Consider the following 18,399-nt stretch of genomic DNA (forward strand, 5'->3'; position numbering starts at 1 on the left):
AATGTGATTGGTATTTATTAGGTGTGGATCCTTTGCAATGACTGTGGAGAAACAAGTGAGGTGAACTATCACATTGTGGCTCACAAATGCTTGAACTGCAAGTCTTACAACACGAGTCAGACGAGAGGAGGCCACACGTCCTGCTCGTCTGGAGTATCCGAGATGCTCTGATGATCAGCCTTCCCGTCTATCGATTGCAACCAACACGTTGTTGGTAGCTTGCATTGCAGCTGGAAGATCCATTTAATTTGTTCCTTCATTCCTTATCTAATCATTCTACTTTGATGCATAATTTCCATGTACTACTTTTACTTATTCTTATCTAATCAAATCAAAAGTTTACATCTCTTTCTCTCTTTTGCACACAATTATAAGTTTATAACATGTGAACAACAAAAAGACATGAAATTTGAGAAAATACAAGGAAGAAGTGAAGTGACTCTTCCTTTTATTACTACTACAAATAAGGATTAATTGAACAAATTTATAAAATGTGATTCAAATTTCATCTACAGGGCTGCAAATGAAAATGTCTCGACTGTTTTTGGGTTGCAATGGCCTTGCATTTTTCTCCGCGTACTGTCAAGATAAAAAAGAACCATTAGTATTTATGAGAAGGAAATATTAATCTATTAATGATTTGAATAAAATTTTAGAAAATATAGCCATAAATGTTCTCTTTTTCTGTGTTCGTCCTTGTATAATAATTTAATTTGTTTGTGGTTAAACTTACATCATGAACAGCTTCTCTAAGCAACTTCACCTGGTCCATGGAAACAGTTCTAACCTGTATTTCATTTCAAGACATTTTAATGCCATAAATTACATAAAGATAAAATAAAATACGAACATAATAAGATTGGTTAGACATACAACATGACAATATGTCCGGACCACTAAAATATAATACGTTACCTTCTTATTGATAGTCCAAATAACTCCTTGTGTACATGGAGGAACAGTAAGAGATCCCATGTATCTGTAATACTTTTTGTTGTGCACATTGATATCCGTTGCATCGATCATCCCCACTGCTACCTCTTCGTCCTTCTTATCAATCATCGACCTTATACTTGGAATAAACTGACACAAGAAAAAATATTACAGATTGAAAATTGAAAGTTTTACATAAATATGAAATACTAGTACTATAATATTACCTTGGAGAGAAACTTGTCAGGTTTGCCAATCTTGTATAGGACTCCAAGAACATAAATTTTGTTTTGGAGGTTGGGATCTGTACTCAGGTGCACCAAGTGTAACTCCATGTCATAACTGATGCAACATTAATCAAGTGATTTATGCATGGTGATTATACATATATAACCCCTTAATTAATTAGTCATGTGTGTGTGTGTGTGTTTACCTTCTTCCATGGATAGTGTGCTCGGAGGGAGAATGCCAGTGGGCTTGTCGGAGAGGGTAGTCACTGCCATTAATCACAACTGATCCACCATCACCAAGCCATTCAATCTTCAAACATCCAACCTCCTTAGTTACTCAAGTTCCGTTCGACTAATTAGGGAAACATGATGTATATAGTATAATCTTACTTGAATGTCATGGCCTCTATTCTTGACAGTTGCATTAGCAGCTCTATAATTGATCTTCTTATCATGATCTGTAATAATTCTAACTCTCTCATTTGACAAATCTATTGGAGACTGCATACTTCCATTGCTACACTCACTCCATTCTTTCTTTATCTCTCCCCATTTTGCTGGACCCTTTGCACCATTTTCTGAATAGTCAAACTCTCTTTCATCCTCTGATCAAAAACAAAAATTAAGAATGAGATTCATTAGATGCTAAAACTATCAAGAGAATGTAAATTCTACTAGTATATGTATATTGTTACGTTACATACCCACTTCTTGAGCAGTGCTTGATTCTGATGCAATCAAAATGAGCAACAGAATCAGAACTGAATCAAGAATGTTGTGCTTCTTGTTCCTGCTCTTCATTATGCTTACTTTTCTCCTTCTTTTCCCTTCTTTTTTAGGTAAGTTTGGGGTGGGACAATTACAACTATATATGTGTATATAATAAGAGAAACAACAAAAGCAGGTCACAATTCATCATTTTTCATGCTGGGGTTCAACAACTAAGGGGTTTTTTAATTCTTAAATTATAAAAACTCCATCCAGAAATAGTATCTTAATTTGCTGGCATTAATTTCATATAATCCAACATGCATTGTACTGCTGGCACATTAAGCCAAGCACATTCCAAAAATATGTTATTCTTGATAATTATAATAAAATACATATATACTCCATCCGTCCCACAAGAATATGCACTTTCTAATTTTAAAAAGTCTCTTCTCTCTAATAAGGTGAGACTCATTCTCCACTAATAATACTGAAGAAAGAATTTGGGGATCGAAATTATGTATATTTACTTGAAAGAGATCAATTAGGGATCAATCCCAATATTCTCGTGATATCTTCTAACAAATACTGTAATTACTTTTTCTCTCTACCTCTCTCTTACTTTACTAATTTTACATTAAAACACGTGTCAAACCCAAAGTGCATATTTTTTGAGGATGGAGGGAGTATATATTATCTGAATAATACTAGTACTGGTATTTTGCATACTATTGTACTTATTATAAAATAATCAATAATTCAGTAATACGACATGGTTAATTATAAAATACCACATGGGACTTACTAACTTACTACTCTGATCTATGATTGTTTTACTTTGTGGTCTTTGGAACGACAACAACTACATAGTTTATACAGAGTTGGAGAGGGATATAATATGATTTTTAAACTTTGTTAAGGGAAGACTGCATCACTTAATTTATATGCTACTCTTTGGACTGAAACAATAATTGAGAGAGGTTCTAATGGAAATATTCGCGACCATCATCAGACGTGGTTCTTGTTTCCATCTGTTTGTCACCACTGAAAACAACATTTTATCTACCATTTTAGAAGGCGTAACTATAAAGTAGCAGACACAATTATTTTAAAATTAGTGACTGACTGTGGAGTAGTTCATAATACAAAATACATAACATAAACCATTAGTATATGTATATCCCCAAGACAAAGTCATGAATTGAAAACGTTTGTTGATTATCAAAAGCATGATGCCTCTGAAAAAGTTAACATAATTTTCGTACTATAAAGTTGGAATATTACTTGCCATAATAGACCATTATCTAATACTACTATATCTATAAATAATTTCAAAATTAGAAATTCTCGTTTCCTACTTATTATTTTTATACTGAAAGAAAAATAATAAATAAATAAAATGTATATAAAAAAAATGAAATTCCTAGGTACTTGTAAGTTTGGGCCCTAAAGTTATAGCTCTGGAAGGCGATTGGACATGAAAATTGGGCTCATAGCCCATCAGGTATTATTCAAAGCCAATTCAAGCCTTTATTTTTGCTGTGAATATTTTGTGCAATAGAAAAAATACATATAGATCGTCTATGTGTATTTTTTGTTTTATCCTACCTCCGTTCCACATTAAGTGTCACATTTAATGTGAACATGAATTTTAAGAAATGTAAAGAAAAATAGGTTGAATAAGTTAGTGGATTATGGATCTCACTTGTATATAATAGTTTGAAGGAACATATTTTTTGGTCCACGAACTTTGCCAAAGTATCATTTTAGGTCCGTGAACTTTGAAAATATCATTTGAGGTCCATCAACTATGGGTTAATATCATTTGAAGTACTTTTTTACTATTTCCAAGTTTTTCTGGATGAAAATACCCTCAATACCTTAAAGGGTATATATTCTTAATAAACTTATCATATACTCATATTTTTTATAAATATCTTTACAATATATTTTTGACGAATTTTTTAAATATAATTTGACATTCAATATTACTCCGTCACTTAATTTTGTGACATGCAAGTAAAATTGCTTCTTCAAATTTTTTTATATTAAAGAATTTTAAAATTGGATAAAGAACTTTTCTTTAATAATAAAATAGTAGTATTGAATAAGGATATTTTACCTGCATGTCACAAAATTAAGTGATAATATTGAAGGTCAAATTATATTTAGAAAATTCGTCAAAAATATATTGTAAAAGTATTTTTAAAAAATATGAGTATATGATAAGTTTATTAAGAATATATACCCTTTAAGGTATTAAGGGTATTTTTGTCCAGAAAAACTTGGAAATAGTAAAAAGTACTTCAAATGATATTAACACATAGTTGATGGACCTTAAATGATATTTTCAAAGTTCACGAACCTAAAATGACACTTTAGCAAAGTTCGTGGAACAAAAAAGATGTTCCATCTAATAGTTTTATAATAAAATGTGAGTAGAATTGGTTGGTGGAATGTGGGGTCTATTTACTATTTATAGTAAAAGTGAAATGTGACTCTGATTGTGGGACGAACCGAAATAGAAAAATATCACATTTATCGTGGGACGGAGGTAGTAAGATCATCGTACAATATTTTATTTTAATAAGTACTTGTATATTTTATCTCGTCCAATCCATGTGTTACGATTCTGTTAACTATTCCATATTTCGTTTTAATAAGTGCTGGTATATTTATCTCGTCCGATTCTTATGTTACGATTCCGTTAACTATTCCATCATGTAATAACATGTCGCCCACTAATTAATGAAATAAATTTTACTCATTATTCTAGCTTGAAATTTAAAATATTGATATGAAATTTTCTTTTCGCCAATCTCTTTCTAGTGACAAATTGATATGAAGATTATTGAAGCAAAGAATCTAAAGAACAAAATAAGTAGAGGATAAAAAATAACTCAACCAAATTAATTAGGATGTAATTCCAAGTATTGACAATCACTGAACAATAAAATAAGAGAATAATATAAAAACGAGTGAGGGTTTACCAAGAATTCACACGAGTAATCATAAATATATAACAAAGGGGAACGAGAAACTTTGTTTTTTTAATTAGTGATAAAATTATCATTTTACCATTAATTTTTAAAAAAAAATAACGTCAATTGACGTCCGATGTTAAAATTATTTTGTGAGGGTTGGGGACGACCATTGTATTCGCGATTGACCCTAAGAGACAATTGGACAATCCTAATGTTCTAGAGGTGCTAGATCCACGGGGACAAGGGTAAACGCCACTGCTTGTGGTGATTTCATGACGATGATATTGTTTTCTATTTAGACAGGGGACCTCAGCATTAAGATTTGGTTGAATTCTGTAAAAAATATTTCGTTTGCTGCATCATCTTCGTCTATAAAAAAGAAATTGAAGATAATTACTTTTTTATTTAACCCACACAGAGCTTTTTATACTAGCTGTGTATTTATAATATGACATGGAATTTATTTTAAATAAAAATGGATGACATGTTATTTAGTTTAACGAAAATATGATGGTCCATTAAATTAAGATCAAATAAAACTAAATACTCTAAAATTGCAAAAACACATAAAAGTAAAGTTATAAAAAAAAATGTAATAATAAATCTTTTAGTCCGAATCAAAGTTTCGCGAACTTTCCACAGAAAAAATATCTATAATTATCAAGAAAGAGCAGCTGCAAGTGGACTGGCAGAGCGGGTGACCTGTACGGGGCTTGCGGTGTGGTGGCCGATTTCTATTTGAGGAAAGTTTATAGTCAGCACTCACCATATCTAAAAATAGATGAGATATTTCATATTAGTATTTATCTTTAGTAAACAAAAGGTTCATGGTTAGTTACGTAGTACTCCATGTGTCTTTAGATACTTTGTCTTATATTTTTCATTTCAATTTGTCTCAGAGTCGGTTCCAAATCATTTTTTCATCGTTTTTTAGTGAATTACATATTCTACTTATTCATTCCTACTCACATTTTATTATAAAATTATTGCCTTCGTCCGCGAATAGAATTCCCGTTTTTCCTTTAATTCCGTCTACGAATAGGAGTCTCAGTTCATTTTTACTCACGCACATTTTATATGTAAAAGTATAACGCATATTTTAATAACTTTTTCAACTGACTTTTCATTATATTTCTTAAAATTCGTGTCTGGTCAAAGTAAAACAAATTATCTGGGACGGATGGAGCAATGTTAGCGGCCAATAAAAACCTAAATATAAAGAACGATTATTCACTAAAACGAAAAAAAAATTAATAAAAATAAAAAATAATTGTATAAAGATGTAGTCCCTGTAGAACAAATTAGTGCACCGCATCAAAGTTTCGCGAACTTTCCACAGCATAATGAAGAGCAGTTGGTAGTGGACTAGCGAAGGCGGTGGCGTTAGGAAGCATGCGGTGGCAGATTTCTATTTGAGGAATGTTTCTACTCACCAAAAATATCTAAACCCTAAACTGAAGGATCAACTGTTAATCATGGAGCACTTAACCAAATCATTGTATTTGATTACGTGTAAATCCCACATTTCTCTAGGCTCGCTCCACCTTCTTCCATTCTCTCTATATATATGTATGGTCAGTATGGACGTATGGTATCTCCTCATTACCAGCAAATTAAGTTGTGACATTGGTAGTTATGGCCTCCAAAAATAATGCAGTAGCTCTCTTGTTTCTGCTGCTTCTGGTGTCGGGAAACATTTACATAGGTGTAGCAGCTTCAAGTAATAGGAAATTGATGGTGGAAGAGGTGAAGAAGACGACCGATCAGATAGCGACCGACCAAGTTGATATAAACAACCACCACTCCATTCCAAGGGGCTCTTGGGATAACGGCCAGAATGGGCCGTGATGCAACTACTTCCTACCTTTTTCATTTTCTATTTTATTTCTACAAATTACTTATCAACCATATTGTTTAATAGTATGATGTACATCAGTATTACTTAGTATTGTAAGATAAAGAAAAATGCATAGTTGATATTTCTTCTTTGTTCCTGCTCCTATTTTAACAGGGCATGAGCATCTAAGTGAAGTGTGATATTGTTTAATTTGTGGATGTTAAGGAGTCAAAAGTTAATCAAGGAACAACCATATCATAATAAGCTACAATTGAAATTTGAAACTACAAACCAAGTGCAGTCTGCAGATCATACTATCTGAGAATAATTTTAATTTCATGAGAGGATTAAAATATTGATTTATCAGACACGTGTATGATATAAAGATCTAATTTAACAAGTGCGCTTGCATCTTCAATAAAAATCAAAACGCCACTATATATTATAGAATGCACTACTACAAACTTCAATATAGATCACAAGCATATGTAATATTGCATCATCTATTAGCTCACTTCCCAAATTGAAATACTACAAAAAAATATTGACGACAAGTAAAAGCAGTTTCATCATTTCCCACTTAACTAAGTCAACTCCACTTTTCCTCATCTTTGAGATACACCCAATACTTTTTTCTTACCGGTGTTTTAAAATTTTGAGTTCAAACTTTTCATGCAATTTGGTTTGGTGATTGGAGCCTTCATAGACGATTTGAAATATGGATTAGTTACAGCCCACTTTGTTTTGACAGCAAGAAAAATAAGAGGACAATTAAGTTGAAGATGCGAGATAAATTTCTCCCAATTGATTTGTTTGGTACAAAAACAAACAAAACTCACAAACCGCCAGCATATAACATCTACAGTTACACTGCCATTTTCTTTGCCGCAAAACAAGGACAAAAAAGTGTTAATACAAAATTATGTACCTTGGAGATTTGAAACTGAGGAAATGAATCCAATCCAATCCAATCCAATCTTCTTGAGGATCAATCGGTGCAGTGAAATCAGGAGGCAATAAACGTGTTCCTTCGTCCCCCTTTATCACACTGCAGAAGCAGCAGCTGCTTCTAGCCGTTGCCATGTTAGTTCTCGCTGTTCCTCCAGCTCCTTGCACTTGCCTTCCCTCTCTTTGTACTGCTTCCGGCACTCTTCAAATAGATCGCCATCCATCTCCATGAATGTTATCTGAACATTAAGACTTAAGCCGTGTACTACCTGGTTCCAATGAGACTGTGTATTCTTTTGCAAAGCATCAAACAGGATTGGCAAGATAACACTCCGATTCTGGGAAATCAGTTCTACAATGTGGTCATTGTTCAATAAGAAAAGAGCTCGTTCTGCAACCTGAAACATTCATTTGGCCGACCCAATAAGATACAATACGAATATGACTGATGCATGATTTCAGGTCAAGCAATGAATATATAGTAGTACTATATTTCTCTATGAGAGGGATGGGGAAAGTTAAAGAATACCAAGACAATTATCCTTCTTCCAAACATGTTTATAGGGCGAAGACATAAATGAACAAGGTGCATTTAAAGCAACGACTATGAGAACTTGAATAAATCATCCTCAAGTTACAAAAGAGCACTTGTACATTGCAAACATTCAAATACAAAGTGAATGCTTCACCAAATCACTATATCATGGATATGCCAAATCATTAATTAGGCACATATAGATCAAAATTCTGAAAAGATAGCAGAACGTAAGACACGGTAGCAGCAGAATCGAAATAAATCATCTACTGCACGGAGTCACTAAAGTGGCATTGGAAGGGCAAAAATTGTACCAAATCTCAGGGTCATCTTGATGGATTTGAAACAATATAGTACAAGAACAAGTGACAGATAGTTAAACTGCTAGACAAGTAGAGAAGATACAAATAATTCATCAAATAAAGAAATCAGCAGTTATATCAAACAAATATCAGTTGACTTAAGCAGCACGAGAAAAGGGTAAAGCTAGTAACAACACGACAATGCAACCAAATACTTTACTGAGTTGAGCTTTTGAGACCTGGTAGTGAGAGCTATTGATGGAACGAGCAATCTGTCTAAACAGAGGAACCATGCACCGCTGAAACTCCACGGTGTTCGTGCCATCCAATACTTCCTCAAGCTCCCCAAGAAAAAGAACCTCCTTCTGCGAATTGATGACTGGCCAACACTTCAATAGCCCCATAACAATGGTATCCGCCAATCCGCAATCCTTCTCCACAAACTGTGTAATACAATACGATAGCTGGCCGTGATACATCCCTAGCGCCTTTGGTTTGTGGAGCGGTATCAAAACTCGTGAAAGAAACACCTTGTGCTCCTTCTTCATTGGCAATGCAAAACCATTGATGATGCTCCCTAGTATCTCCAGCAGCTCCGCCATCCCATTCTGCCTCCCTGTCTCATACACGAAGCTATAGAATATATTATTTATCATCTTCCTAATAAATGGCCTAAGAACCATAAACTTCCCATATATCCTATGCAAAATAGTCTTCACACATTCCCTCTCCCTCGGATCTTCAGAATCAAACAAATCAAGCAATTTCATAACAAATAAATGATCAATATAGCGCTTGGCAGTCTTTGTATCTGTATCCGGTGAGATCACATACTGCAATAGCAGCTCATAAACCAGATTCAAATGTGGCCAAGAAGGATCAAAAAAGGGATTCTCATCTTCAGCTTCAGCATTCACAGAATCTGTAGTTTCGTGGGAGGCAGGGAGAAAGCACCGGAAAATGTTGGTAGAAATCATGTTAATCAATTCCCCTTGATTCGCCTCGGTAATTTTTCCAGAACCGGATTGAATAAATTCGACGAGCTCAATCAAAGTCAGCCGCTTAATTTCCTTCTCCTCGGCCGATTTCAGAGTGTCGGAGAAATCAAATTGCACGCAGCAGATCTTTACCTTCTGCGAAAACAAATCGTGGCGATCCACAGCTACAACGTCTCGAAACGTCGGTAGATTTTCGATTGCACTGAGAGGCGGCCGCTCCGGCGGCGCGGCAGCAGGAATTTGCGGTTGCTGGGGTAAATTTGGCTGTACCGGCGTAGGGTGGGCGAAATCATCATCAGATTTCGCCACCTTGCGGTGGCCTACCTTTATTATCTTGTGAAACATCTCGGCTTTCGTCATCTCGTGTATGTTACGTATGTATAATGAATGCATATACCTCTTATTCTAGATGGATAGGTTTTGGCAAATCGGAAAAACAAAAGGTAGAGATGGATCGAAATTAAGAAATGATATAGGGATTGTGCAATAGGAGTGAAAAATGTATCTATTGCAGAAGCGGGTCGGAAGAGAATACGGCGAGTTGGAGAAGCAATCTGGATCGCTGGAGATCGGAAAGCCCCGGCGATCGGAGAAGCGGAAAGGAGAGAATGTATTGGAACAAGTATGTTGGCGTAATTATATTTATAGACGCGCACCTATATTTGAACGTGTGAAAATGGCGGACCAATGGAATTTATTTACTCCATTAACATCTATCCAAATTATAAATAGTACTTTTTTACTATTTTTCGAAATTTATTTACTATTTTTTTTATATTTAAATTTAAATAACACATAGTGATAGGCACGAACCTCAAATATTTTAGCCTCAAATCAATTGAGTTCCATAAAATCTATATATAACAATTGAAGGTATCATGATCAAATCGAAGATGATCGGCAGTAAGTTAACGATTGGGACGAGAAACAATGGCAACAAACACGCCAAGCAAACCTGCACAACAGGATGACTTACCATCAGAAGATGGTGTGCTAAGATAATATCGGGAGCAATTGAGGAAAATAGAGGATTTCCATGTCCGGATTGACTGTCGGAGTGGCCGCCGAATGCGAGTGAATTTGGACTAGTTTTTCTGGTGTGCAACTCGCTTATGCTAACCAATTATTGTTTTTAATTTTATATTTTGCCTAAGGAATAAATCACGGTTTTCAACTCTTTTTTGTAATTTAAAAATTTTAACTAATGTAGTAGTACTTACCAAAATACGTACATTATTAGCTGTGGACATATTTTAGAGGAGCCATTTCAAAGTATATTTAAAATTAGTACTCCACTCCAATAACTTTTAAACCTAAATATGGGGTAGATAATTTTTATTGAAGTGATTAAAACTTCATACTATAACTTTTAATCGGAATTTTCTAAATCATCAACTCTCCTATATATCTACTTTTTCGAATAATTTTGAACTCACTGATACCGGATAAGAATGGTAATCAAACAAGTCAGAAATGCTAATATGAACTGGTTGAACTCATATTAGTATACCAGAGACTTGCTTGGTAATCTAATCCTACTACGAAATGGGTGAACTCACAGATTAGAAGTGTGCACTGATCACTATAGATCTGAGGATGCAGTGGTGCTGGTGGAGAGCGGAGGGTGGCTGTGGCTGTGGCAGCGTTAGATAGTGGCCGTGTGGAGAGAAGTGTGAAGATAAATGAAGAACGAGAATGAGGGAACTAAGGAATTTTAGAGTAGTGTAGATAGAAGGTAGAAAACTGTGGAGAAAAATAAACAATGAAGCGTCTCGAATTGATTAGAAATGTAGCACTACAACACTACTAAAATGTTGGGGGAACTTTTCTACAATAATCTGAAAATGAAAACCCTCAACTCTTCTCGGTAAGGCCAATCTTTCGATTCAAACAAGCCCAGAAATCTTGAATCTTGGATGATCTTCTGCTATCTTGAAAAAGTACAAAACTGAAAATTAGTGTTTTAACTGCAATGATTGAAAAATGATGTAAAGGGTGCAGATTGTGATAAATCCAGCAATCTATCCCATAAGTTTATTATTCACGTTCCGTTCTTTGAAGTCTGGCCAATATACATAGTAACATACAACAAGAAAATATACCATTAAACATAACGAATTAATTAAGTAGTGCAGATAATTCCTCACAATATTACTTGTAAATTAATATCAATGCAATTGTCCCATCACCAGGGCTATAGCAAAAATTATTTTCTTGCAGCCACCTATCTTCACAGAAGCATTATGGTTTTGACTCACCACCCTTGCAGGGAATGTTGTTGCAGCGGCAAACAGGCCTACCAGAAGATTCCCAACCATTAAATCCACGCTCGAGAACCACTATATCTTTCACTCCCAAATCTTTTGCATCAGCAACATACTCAGCAAACCTTCGAGCACATTTGGGTCCTCGAACCTGCAAAAATTTGGCACCCTGTACTCAGAAAGCTGGTCTTATTCAATATAAAATGGGAAGATGCAAAGTCTCGAGCCGTTATTGAAACAGATGCAGGAGCAAGGCATCAAGCAAACAGGATTGTCTAAAGTGCTAATGTTTCAAAAAAGAAAAGCAGTGATTATAGTGTGTTGGTGGCAAAGGTTATCTCTAAATCATGGCTGATAAAGGATCACATAATGTGTGTATTAAGGAGTAAAAGCTACCAAGAAAAGGAATACAATAGCAGAATATGTGTTGTGGCAGTACAATACTACTTTTTGAGTTCTCTGTTCTCAATCATTTCATTTTTCTGACCCCAAGTTTTCTGTTAGAAATTTGATAGTATATCTGAATTTTGTGGTTTCCCTTCTCATTTATACTCCAATGTTCGACAACAAAAAAATTCCTGCCACAACAGTTGTAAGCTTGTAACTCCTGTCAAGTGCAGGATTTCCAACTCTCTGCAGCTGCTATAGCATTATTACTCGAACCACATTAGCTACACTTAGAACTAATGACTAAAAACAACCAGCACCAGAACCACTACACAACCCACTATTAGATCCAAGAGTCACTATCACGGATTCATGATACAAAAGCCAAAACCAGAGTGTTATTTATTATATACTGCACTCAACTGCAAGGTTTCCTCCTCTTTCAGTTATTTAGCTGGGATAATAACACCAAAAGAAGCCAAGCAATTTCAAAACTGCAGTTACTGAAACAAAACAACCTACATCGATCACTAAAGCAGAGGAAGGTAGATATATTACTAATAGAGATTAGAAGCTGTGCCATCTGATATGCTCTTTACTCTATAAGACTCAGCATGCCTTATCATACCAAAAAATCACTCACAGGCTTATTCCAATTGAACCGAGGTTGTTCAGACGGCATCAAAGATCAATTGAGCTAGCAATTCAATACGAGTAATCTAGTCATTCCATGATTCTGGCTTGAGAGATAATACTTACAATAGAAAAAAAGAAAAAAGTTACAGCAGGAGAAAAAAGTAGCCAACCCACCCCCCAATAGAAAACGCATCATGATGCATTAAAAATCACACAAACACAAGGTTAGGAGCAAAACAATACATTAACAGTTTTGGCCAGCTGAATTCAACTATACTCTTGAACTAAAGCCCTCCCAAATTGAACCAACTATCACCATGAAAATTGTTACACTGCTTTGCAAAATTCTCAATTCTCCAAAGTAAACTTAGGAACAGAATATGATTGTGAGGTCTCTAAGTTCTAATCTTCTACCCAGAACCGATATAGGGCAGAATCTCAGTAAAACAACATATAACCACGTAATCCAATAGCTATTTATGATTGAAGAAAACTTATGCCAATAACCCTAAATCTACTATGGCAAACCGCAGGGGGAAAAGATCAAGTATGATCGCCAAACATGGATAAAAAATATTGACCTATAAATACAGAAAAAATTGGAAGAAATGAATAGCATACCTGGCTTAGAGCGCAGTGGAAAACGAGAGTATCCTTGCCTTTGGTAGCTTCAACGAGATTCGGTAATTTGTCCATAAACGTATCGCTCGCGTAGTGTAAGGATCCCGCTATATGGCCGTCGTAGCTCCTCTCGTCATCCCTAAAATTAGATTTTGAGAAAGAAACAAGCTTTGACTCCAATCAAATCGTCGTAATGAGTAATTGATTCAGCTAGTAGAAAAATATGATGATGGGTCGGAAGGTCACCTGACGTCGATGATGGCGATGTTAGGGCGGCGGATGAGCGGGAGTAGCTGAGAGCCGGTGATGTAGGTGATGCTACGCGCCATCTCCTCCGCTGCTGCTTGTGATGCCGCAGACTCGTCTTCCCCACTCATTGTTTCTTTACTTTCCTTTCATGGGCCGCAAATTGGGCCTTTATAACATGCGGAAAGGGAATCCAATATTAAAATAGAGAAATGATTTTTTGACTGGGCATTAGCATTTCGCATCACCATTACCATTTACCATTAAACCAGGTAGGGCGAGATCAAGTCATCGGAAAAACTTACACGCAAATAAGTCTTAAAAATATTTCGGTCAACTAATTAGGAGTAAATTTTTACTAAATTAAATCAATGTTGCAAATATATGAAAGAGGTAGGATGAGTGAGATATTAGTTTCTTAGATTCCAAACAACAAATAAAAATCATTTTAAAAAATCCGACCTGCCGGATTCGAACCAGCGACCTAAGGATTTCAGTAAACATACTACAGTCCTCCGCTCTACCAACTGAGCTAAGGTCGGTTGTTGTTAAAAGCTTAGTTCTATTTTGCATAACAACATTCATGCCAGTATAAAAAATTAAAGGACGTCTATTGGTGAAGGTAAAATAATAAAGAGCAGGTTTTATTAGCAATATGCCAACACATATTAGATAGGGAAATTGGTCTTTAAAACCATGAACTTTGCCTAAAATTTGGTATTTCCCATGAACTTTAAAATTGGTATATAATATCATGAACTTTGCATTTTGTTTGGTATTTTCCACGACATGTTTATTACTATATTTGACCAACTTACGAGGCTTTTATCATACTTGACAAAATTAAATCAACTTGGTTTTCAACGTGACTTTTTATGCTACATGTTATGAACTTAAAAAGTGGTTTCAAATATTATAAAACATATCACGGTTGCCTATGTTAAATAAGATTTTGATGAAAATATCTTATTTGAGTGAGTTCGGGAAATACCAAACAAAATGCAAAGTTCGTGATATTATATACCAATTTCAAAGTTCATGGGAAATACCAAATTTTAGGCAAAGTTCATGATTTTAGAGACCAATTTCCCTATTAGATACGCGTATTTTTCTCTTATTTGTTAATTTTGAAATAATTCTATACTTTGTTTTAATTCTTATTTGTATATCAACTTCAAATATATCGCTAAATTATCAAAACCATTTATTTCTATTGACTTTACAACCAATCAAAAAATTTATTTAATTTAGTAATAATATGATTTTGGTTGAATAAAATTATCAGCGCTAAAATTTTAATTCATGCAAAATTAGAATAAATCAATAATTTAATAATATACATTTATAATTTATATCACTGATTAATATGCAAAATTAGAATTTGACAAAAAATTAAAAATTCAGAGATAAACTATCCAATGTAATTCGATTTTGAATCAATTCTATATGTACTCATAGAGTCATAAAAAACAGCATATTCATTAAAAATTAAAAATTATAAGATTATTTTAATATGATCGAATGAGATATAATTCATATTTTCATTTTCATTTCGGTCCCTCCCACATATTAAAGGTTACATTTCACTTTTATCGTAAATGGTAATTAGGTCACATATTCCACTCATTCACTTTACTCATATTCCATTATAAAACTAATAATACAAAAAGTGGACCACATGTTCAATTAATTTTTCCAATCCACTATTTTTGTTTCTTAAAACTAGTGCTTACACTAAAAGTGACTGATATTGTGTGAAGAAGGGAGTACTCATTAAAATTATGACAAAATTTAAAATACTTTTATTCTTATAATAATTGGGAAAACAATGGGCAATCCGATCACATTTCCAGTGGACCTCAAACTCGCAATCCAGCTCAAACGCTGATGGGTATTTCCAGGTCAATAACGAAGAACATATACAACTCAACTACAATCTTTTGTTGTTGAAAGTTGAAACTATTCACATTCTTTCCTGATAAACATCTAAAGATAGTTTGCTAACATTTGCAGTTTGAAGTTAAACCGAAATCCCATCCCTCTTTTTTGAAGGTTAGGCCTTTTTCTTTTCTTATTTCTCGAAACTCGTTGTTAGTTATTGAATGAAATGCTTGTTGTTTTGAGCTTGGAAGAATCATCCATGTTATCTACAACTCTTATCATCGGCTCTTGTTGCCAACTTTAGCTTTGATTGCTTTTAATGTGGGTTAGTAGATTTTAAAATTTTCGAAGCTATGCTGTTGTGGGCTTCTGTAATTGAATTCAAATTTGGCTATTGAATTGAGTGCAATTGAGCACTGCAGATGTAGAAAGTGAGTGATAGTGTATGCATGACTATGGCCTATTGATTTTGGTTTGCAGATTGTGTGAAACAGTACATTGAGGATTCACATTGCTTCTGGGTGTAGAAACCGAGTAATAGGATGAAGGCTTTGTTATATTTGAAAGTGGATAAACAATCAAGCATAAGTTTTATTGGACAGTTGCTTACTCATATTTCTACAATGACTCGGTTGTTTTGTAGAGATCAAGAACCCTTCACATGCATTATATGACTATAAATGATTATGTGGAGCATGTGAGGCTTGTTTGTTGAATTCATAGATATCAAGTTGATAGTAGTGCCTCTTGATTTGAGACAACGGGGGTGCAGAAAATAAGTGTTACTACTTGGGATAATTTTATTGCTCAATGCATTCAAATCTCATTAGTTACCTGTGGTTGAAATACTTTAACCTGCCCTTGTTGTTTAAATTTGTTCTGATAATTCTTGATGGTAAGTAGCTCAATTTAGTTTTAATATCAAGTACTTTTTGGCATCAAAGAATGAAATCCATTCCTTATGGAAATTTTTATACTCTCTCGTTTCCCATTTCTTTCTACCTCACCGGATCACTGTTGTTTGAGCTTGATAGTGAAGTGTTTTCGTGTGAGTGTAATGTGTTGAACCATCTTGTTTTAAGCCTTTTTCTGATTACATCTGTGTTGTTTCAGCATCTGGAAAGCTAGTGGCCATTCTTCTTTCTGAAGATGGACAGTAACACCATCAATTTTTGCCTATACACAGACCACTGTCTGGGAGGTTCGGGTGTTGTGAATATAGAAAAGAGGACTGCTAATGAAGATGACCGCAACAGTCTCTTTGTCAACTATGGTTATTCCCTTGCAACCCCTTATGTTTCTTGAAGTATAATTTGTTTCTTGTTCCTTAGAAGTATTCTTCAGTTAATGGATTATACTGATCTCTTCCTTTTTGTTTTTGAGCGGCGTATCTTAGAATCTATTTGGGTCTACTCCTGCAGCCGCAATAGCCTGGAATGAAATGAGAAGAGCTTGGAGAGGTGATCGATCTAGTGTTTCCCAAAGAAAGCCTAGGGAGCCAACGATGCACTGGTATGTTCGCACTCACACATCTCTTCTTCTATCCTAATCAACAAAATGGGAATGATCAAAACAATTGTTAATAAAAGTTCATATTTCTGTAATGTTTTGATCATTAGCTCGAGCACGTTCAAGGAGGTGCCTATTGATGGACCAGTTCCTTTATCCGTAAGCTCTTCAACCAAATTTTCACGAGTCTTTTCAGTTTTATGCGTTTTTGACAGCTGCATTCTACACGAGCAGAAGATGGTCGAATTGTTGGTTGAAGCATGGGAAGAAGACTAAATCGAGAAAAATGAATTGTTGATGTAGGAGTTTCAAAATTGGAGGTATTGCTTGTGTTGTGTTTTCAAGATTGCGATTAAATTTGTGGAATGCTTCTTTCACTTTACTGGCTTCGTAGATGCTACTGTATTACTTGAATTATAAATTTATAGTACTAGTAATATACAAATAATGAAATTTCCATGTACTAACAATTTTTGTGTTCTATTTTTATATTTTAATTATCAATTTGAAATGGTGGTCAAAGACAATTGCAACTTGTATTTTTTTGTGGCTGCTTGAATTTCCTATGCAATTTCTTATTGAAATTTATCTGTTGAATAATTGGATTCGCGGTGGATTTTCCTCAGAAACTTCGCAATTTTTGTTGGAATTATTGCATTGACTTTTCCGAATCAATTCTTTGACTTGGTACCTTATATAATTATAAAGACATATTATTGTTATCTATTCGATAGGTGGTTCCCCATCTGAAAACCCGAATTGAGACACAAAGTTTGTTTTTATGATAAACTTTTAGATAATACTATTTGGTTTAAATATATACATACATTAATTAGGTGTGTATTCGAAAAGGACCAATACCCCCAAAATTAGATTGATACTACATATATTTGTATTTGAAAATGACTTCTATAAGTCATAGTACAAAGCCAAGTGCATATATCTAACCAAAAGAAATTAAAAAAGCATAATATTATCAAGATATTTGTATTTGATAATGACTACTAAATATCACAAATTCACTATCAAAAGAATTTGATACCACATTTTGTATCTCAAATTCACTATCAAAAGAATTTGATACCACATTTTGTATCACAAATTCACTATCAAAAGAATTTGATACCACATTTTGCTAAAAAGTTTCTTTAATCGGATAAAAGGAGAACACGAATCACAACATTTGCCTCAATATACTGTAATGCCTAAAATTAAGAGTACATTTTCCAATGAAGGAAAATAAAGAAAAACACTTTTATATCAAAACTTTTTCATTTAGTTTACTATCTAAAAAGATAAGCCATAAAGTTAGGTATCAACAAAGAGAAGACGGCAAAAGTTTGCATTTACAAACCAATCATTTGAAGAATATTCATCTCA

General features: G+C 34.2%; 4 protein-coding genes and 1 non-coding gene across 9 annotated transcripts; 1 reads left to right on the forward strand and 4 right to left on the reverse strand.

Annotated features, from left to right (window-relative positions):
• Positions 1 to 356: 356 nt before the first annotated feature.
• LOC125202068 (alpha carbonic anhydrase 7-like) lies at positions 357 to 2,022 on the reverse strand. The gene is made up of 7 exons (XM_048100389.1): positions 1,868 to 2,022; positions 1,554 to 1,768; positions 1,367 to 1,473; positions 1,161 to 1,275; positions 916 to 1,083; positions 734 to 787; positions 357 to 579 (listed from the first exon to the last, which is right to left on the reverse strand). Exons 1-7 carry the CDS (start codon positions 1,962 to 1,964, stop codon positions 499 to 501), a joined length of 837 nt encoding a protein of 278 aa, XP_047956346.1. The 5' UTR covers positions 1,965 to 2,022; the 3' UTR covers positions 357 to 498.
• Positions 2,023 to 7,463: 5,441 nt separating this feature from the next.
• Positions 7,464 to 10,111, reverse strand: LOC125211558 (serine/threonine protein phosphatase 2A 57 kDa regulatory subunit B' beta isoform-like). The gene is made up of 2 exons (XM_048111416.1): positions 8,717 to 10,111; positions 7,464 to 8,038 (listed from the first exon to the last, which is right to left on the reverse strand). Exons 1-2 carry the CDS (start codon positions 9,866 to 9,868, stop codon positions 7,736 to 7,738), a joined length of 1,455 nt encoding a protein of 484 aa, XP_047967373.1. The 5' UTR covers positions 9,869 to 10,111; the 3' UTR covers positions 7,464 to 7,735.
• Positions 10,112 to 11,221: 1,110 nt separating this feature from the next.
• On the reverse strand, positions 11,222 to 13,790 carry LOC125202356 (arsenate reductase 2.2). Of its 4 annotated transcripts, none has more exons than XM_048100740.1 (4): positions 13,630 to 13,790; positions 13,384 to 13,522; positions 11,734 to 11,890; positions 11,222 to 11,399 (listed from the first exon to the last, which is right to left on the reverse strand). In XM_048100740.1, exons 1-4 carry the CDS (start codon positions 13,758 to 13,760, stop codon positions 11,362 to 11,364), a joined length of 465 nt encoding a protein of 154 aa, XP_047956697.1. In that variant the 5' UTR covers positions 13,761 to 13,790; the 3' UTR covers positions 11,222 to 11,361. The 4 variants fall into 4 exon arrangements, with proteins under 4 accessions (XP_047956697.1, XP_047956696.1, XP_047956694.1 ...); XM_048100739.1 differs by having other exon boundaries at positions 11,222 to 11,402; XM_048100737.1 differs by having other exon boundaries at positions 11,222 to 11,406.
• Positions 13,791 to 14,085: 295 nt separating this feature from the next.
• On the reverse strand, positions 14,086 to 14,171 carry TRNAY-GUA. The gene is given in 2 exon segments: positions 14,086 to 14,121; positions 14,135 to 14,171. It is a non-coding gene; the product is annotated as a tRNA-Tyr (tRNA).
• A 1,281-nt stretch (positions 14,172 to 15,452) lies between these two features.
• On the forward strand, positions 15,453 to 17,546 carry LOC125202288. Of its 2 annotated transcripts, XM_048100664.1 has the most exons (6): positions 15,453 to 15,530; positions 15,643 to 15,681; positions 16,624 to 16,783; positions 16,932 to 17,022; positions 17,130 to 17,178; positions 17,254 to 17,546. In XM_048100664.1, exons 3-6 carry the CDS (start codon positions 16,660 to 16,662, stop codon positions 17,293 to 17,295), a joined length of 306 nt encoding a protein of 101 aa, XP_047956621.1. In that variant the 5' UTR covers positions 15,453 to 15,530; positions 15,643 to 15,681; positions 16,624 to 16,659; the 3' UTR covers positions 17,296 to 17,546. The 2 variants fall into 2 exon arrangements, with proteins under 2 accessions (XP_047956621.1, XP_047956622.1); XM_048100665.1 differs by lacking the exon at positions 15,453 to 15,530 and having other exon boundaries at positions 15,537 to 15,681; positions 16,907 to 17,022.
• Positions 17,547 to 18,399: the final 853 nt, after the last annotated feature.

Source organism: Salvia hispanica, chromosome 1, assembly GCF_023119035.1.
Source record: "Salvia hispanica cultivar TCC Black 2014 chromosome 1, UniMelb_Shisp_WGS_1.0, whole genome shotgun sequence".
Classification (NCBI taxonomy): Eukaryota; Viridiplantae; Streptophyta; class Magnoliopsida; order Lamiales; family Lamiaceae; genus Salvia; species Salvia hispanica.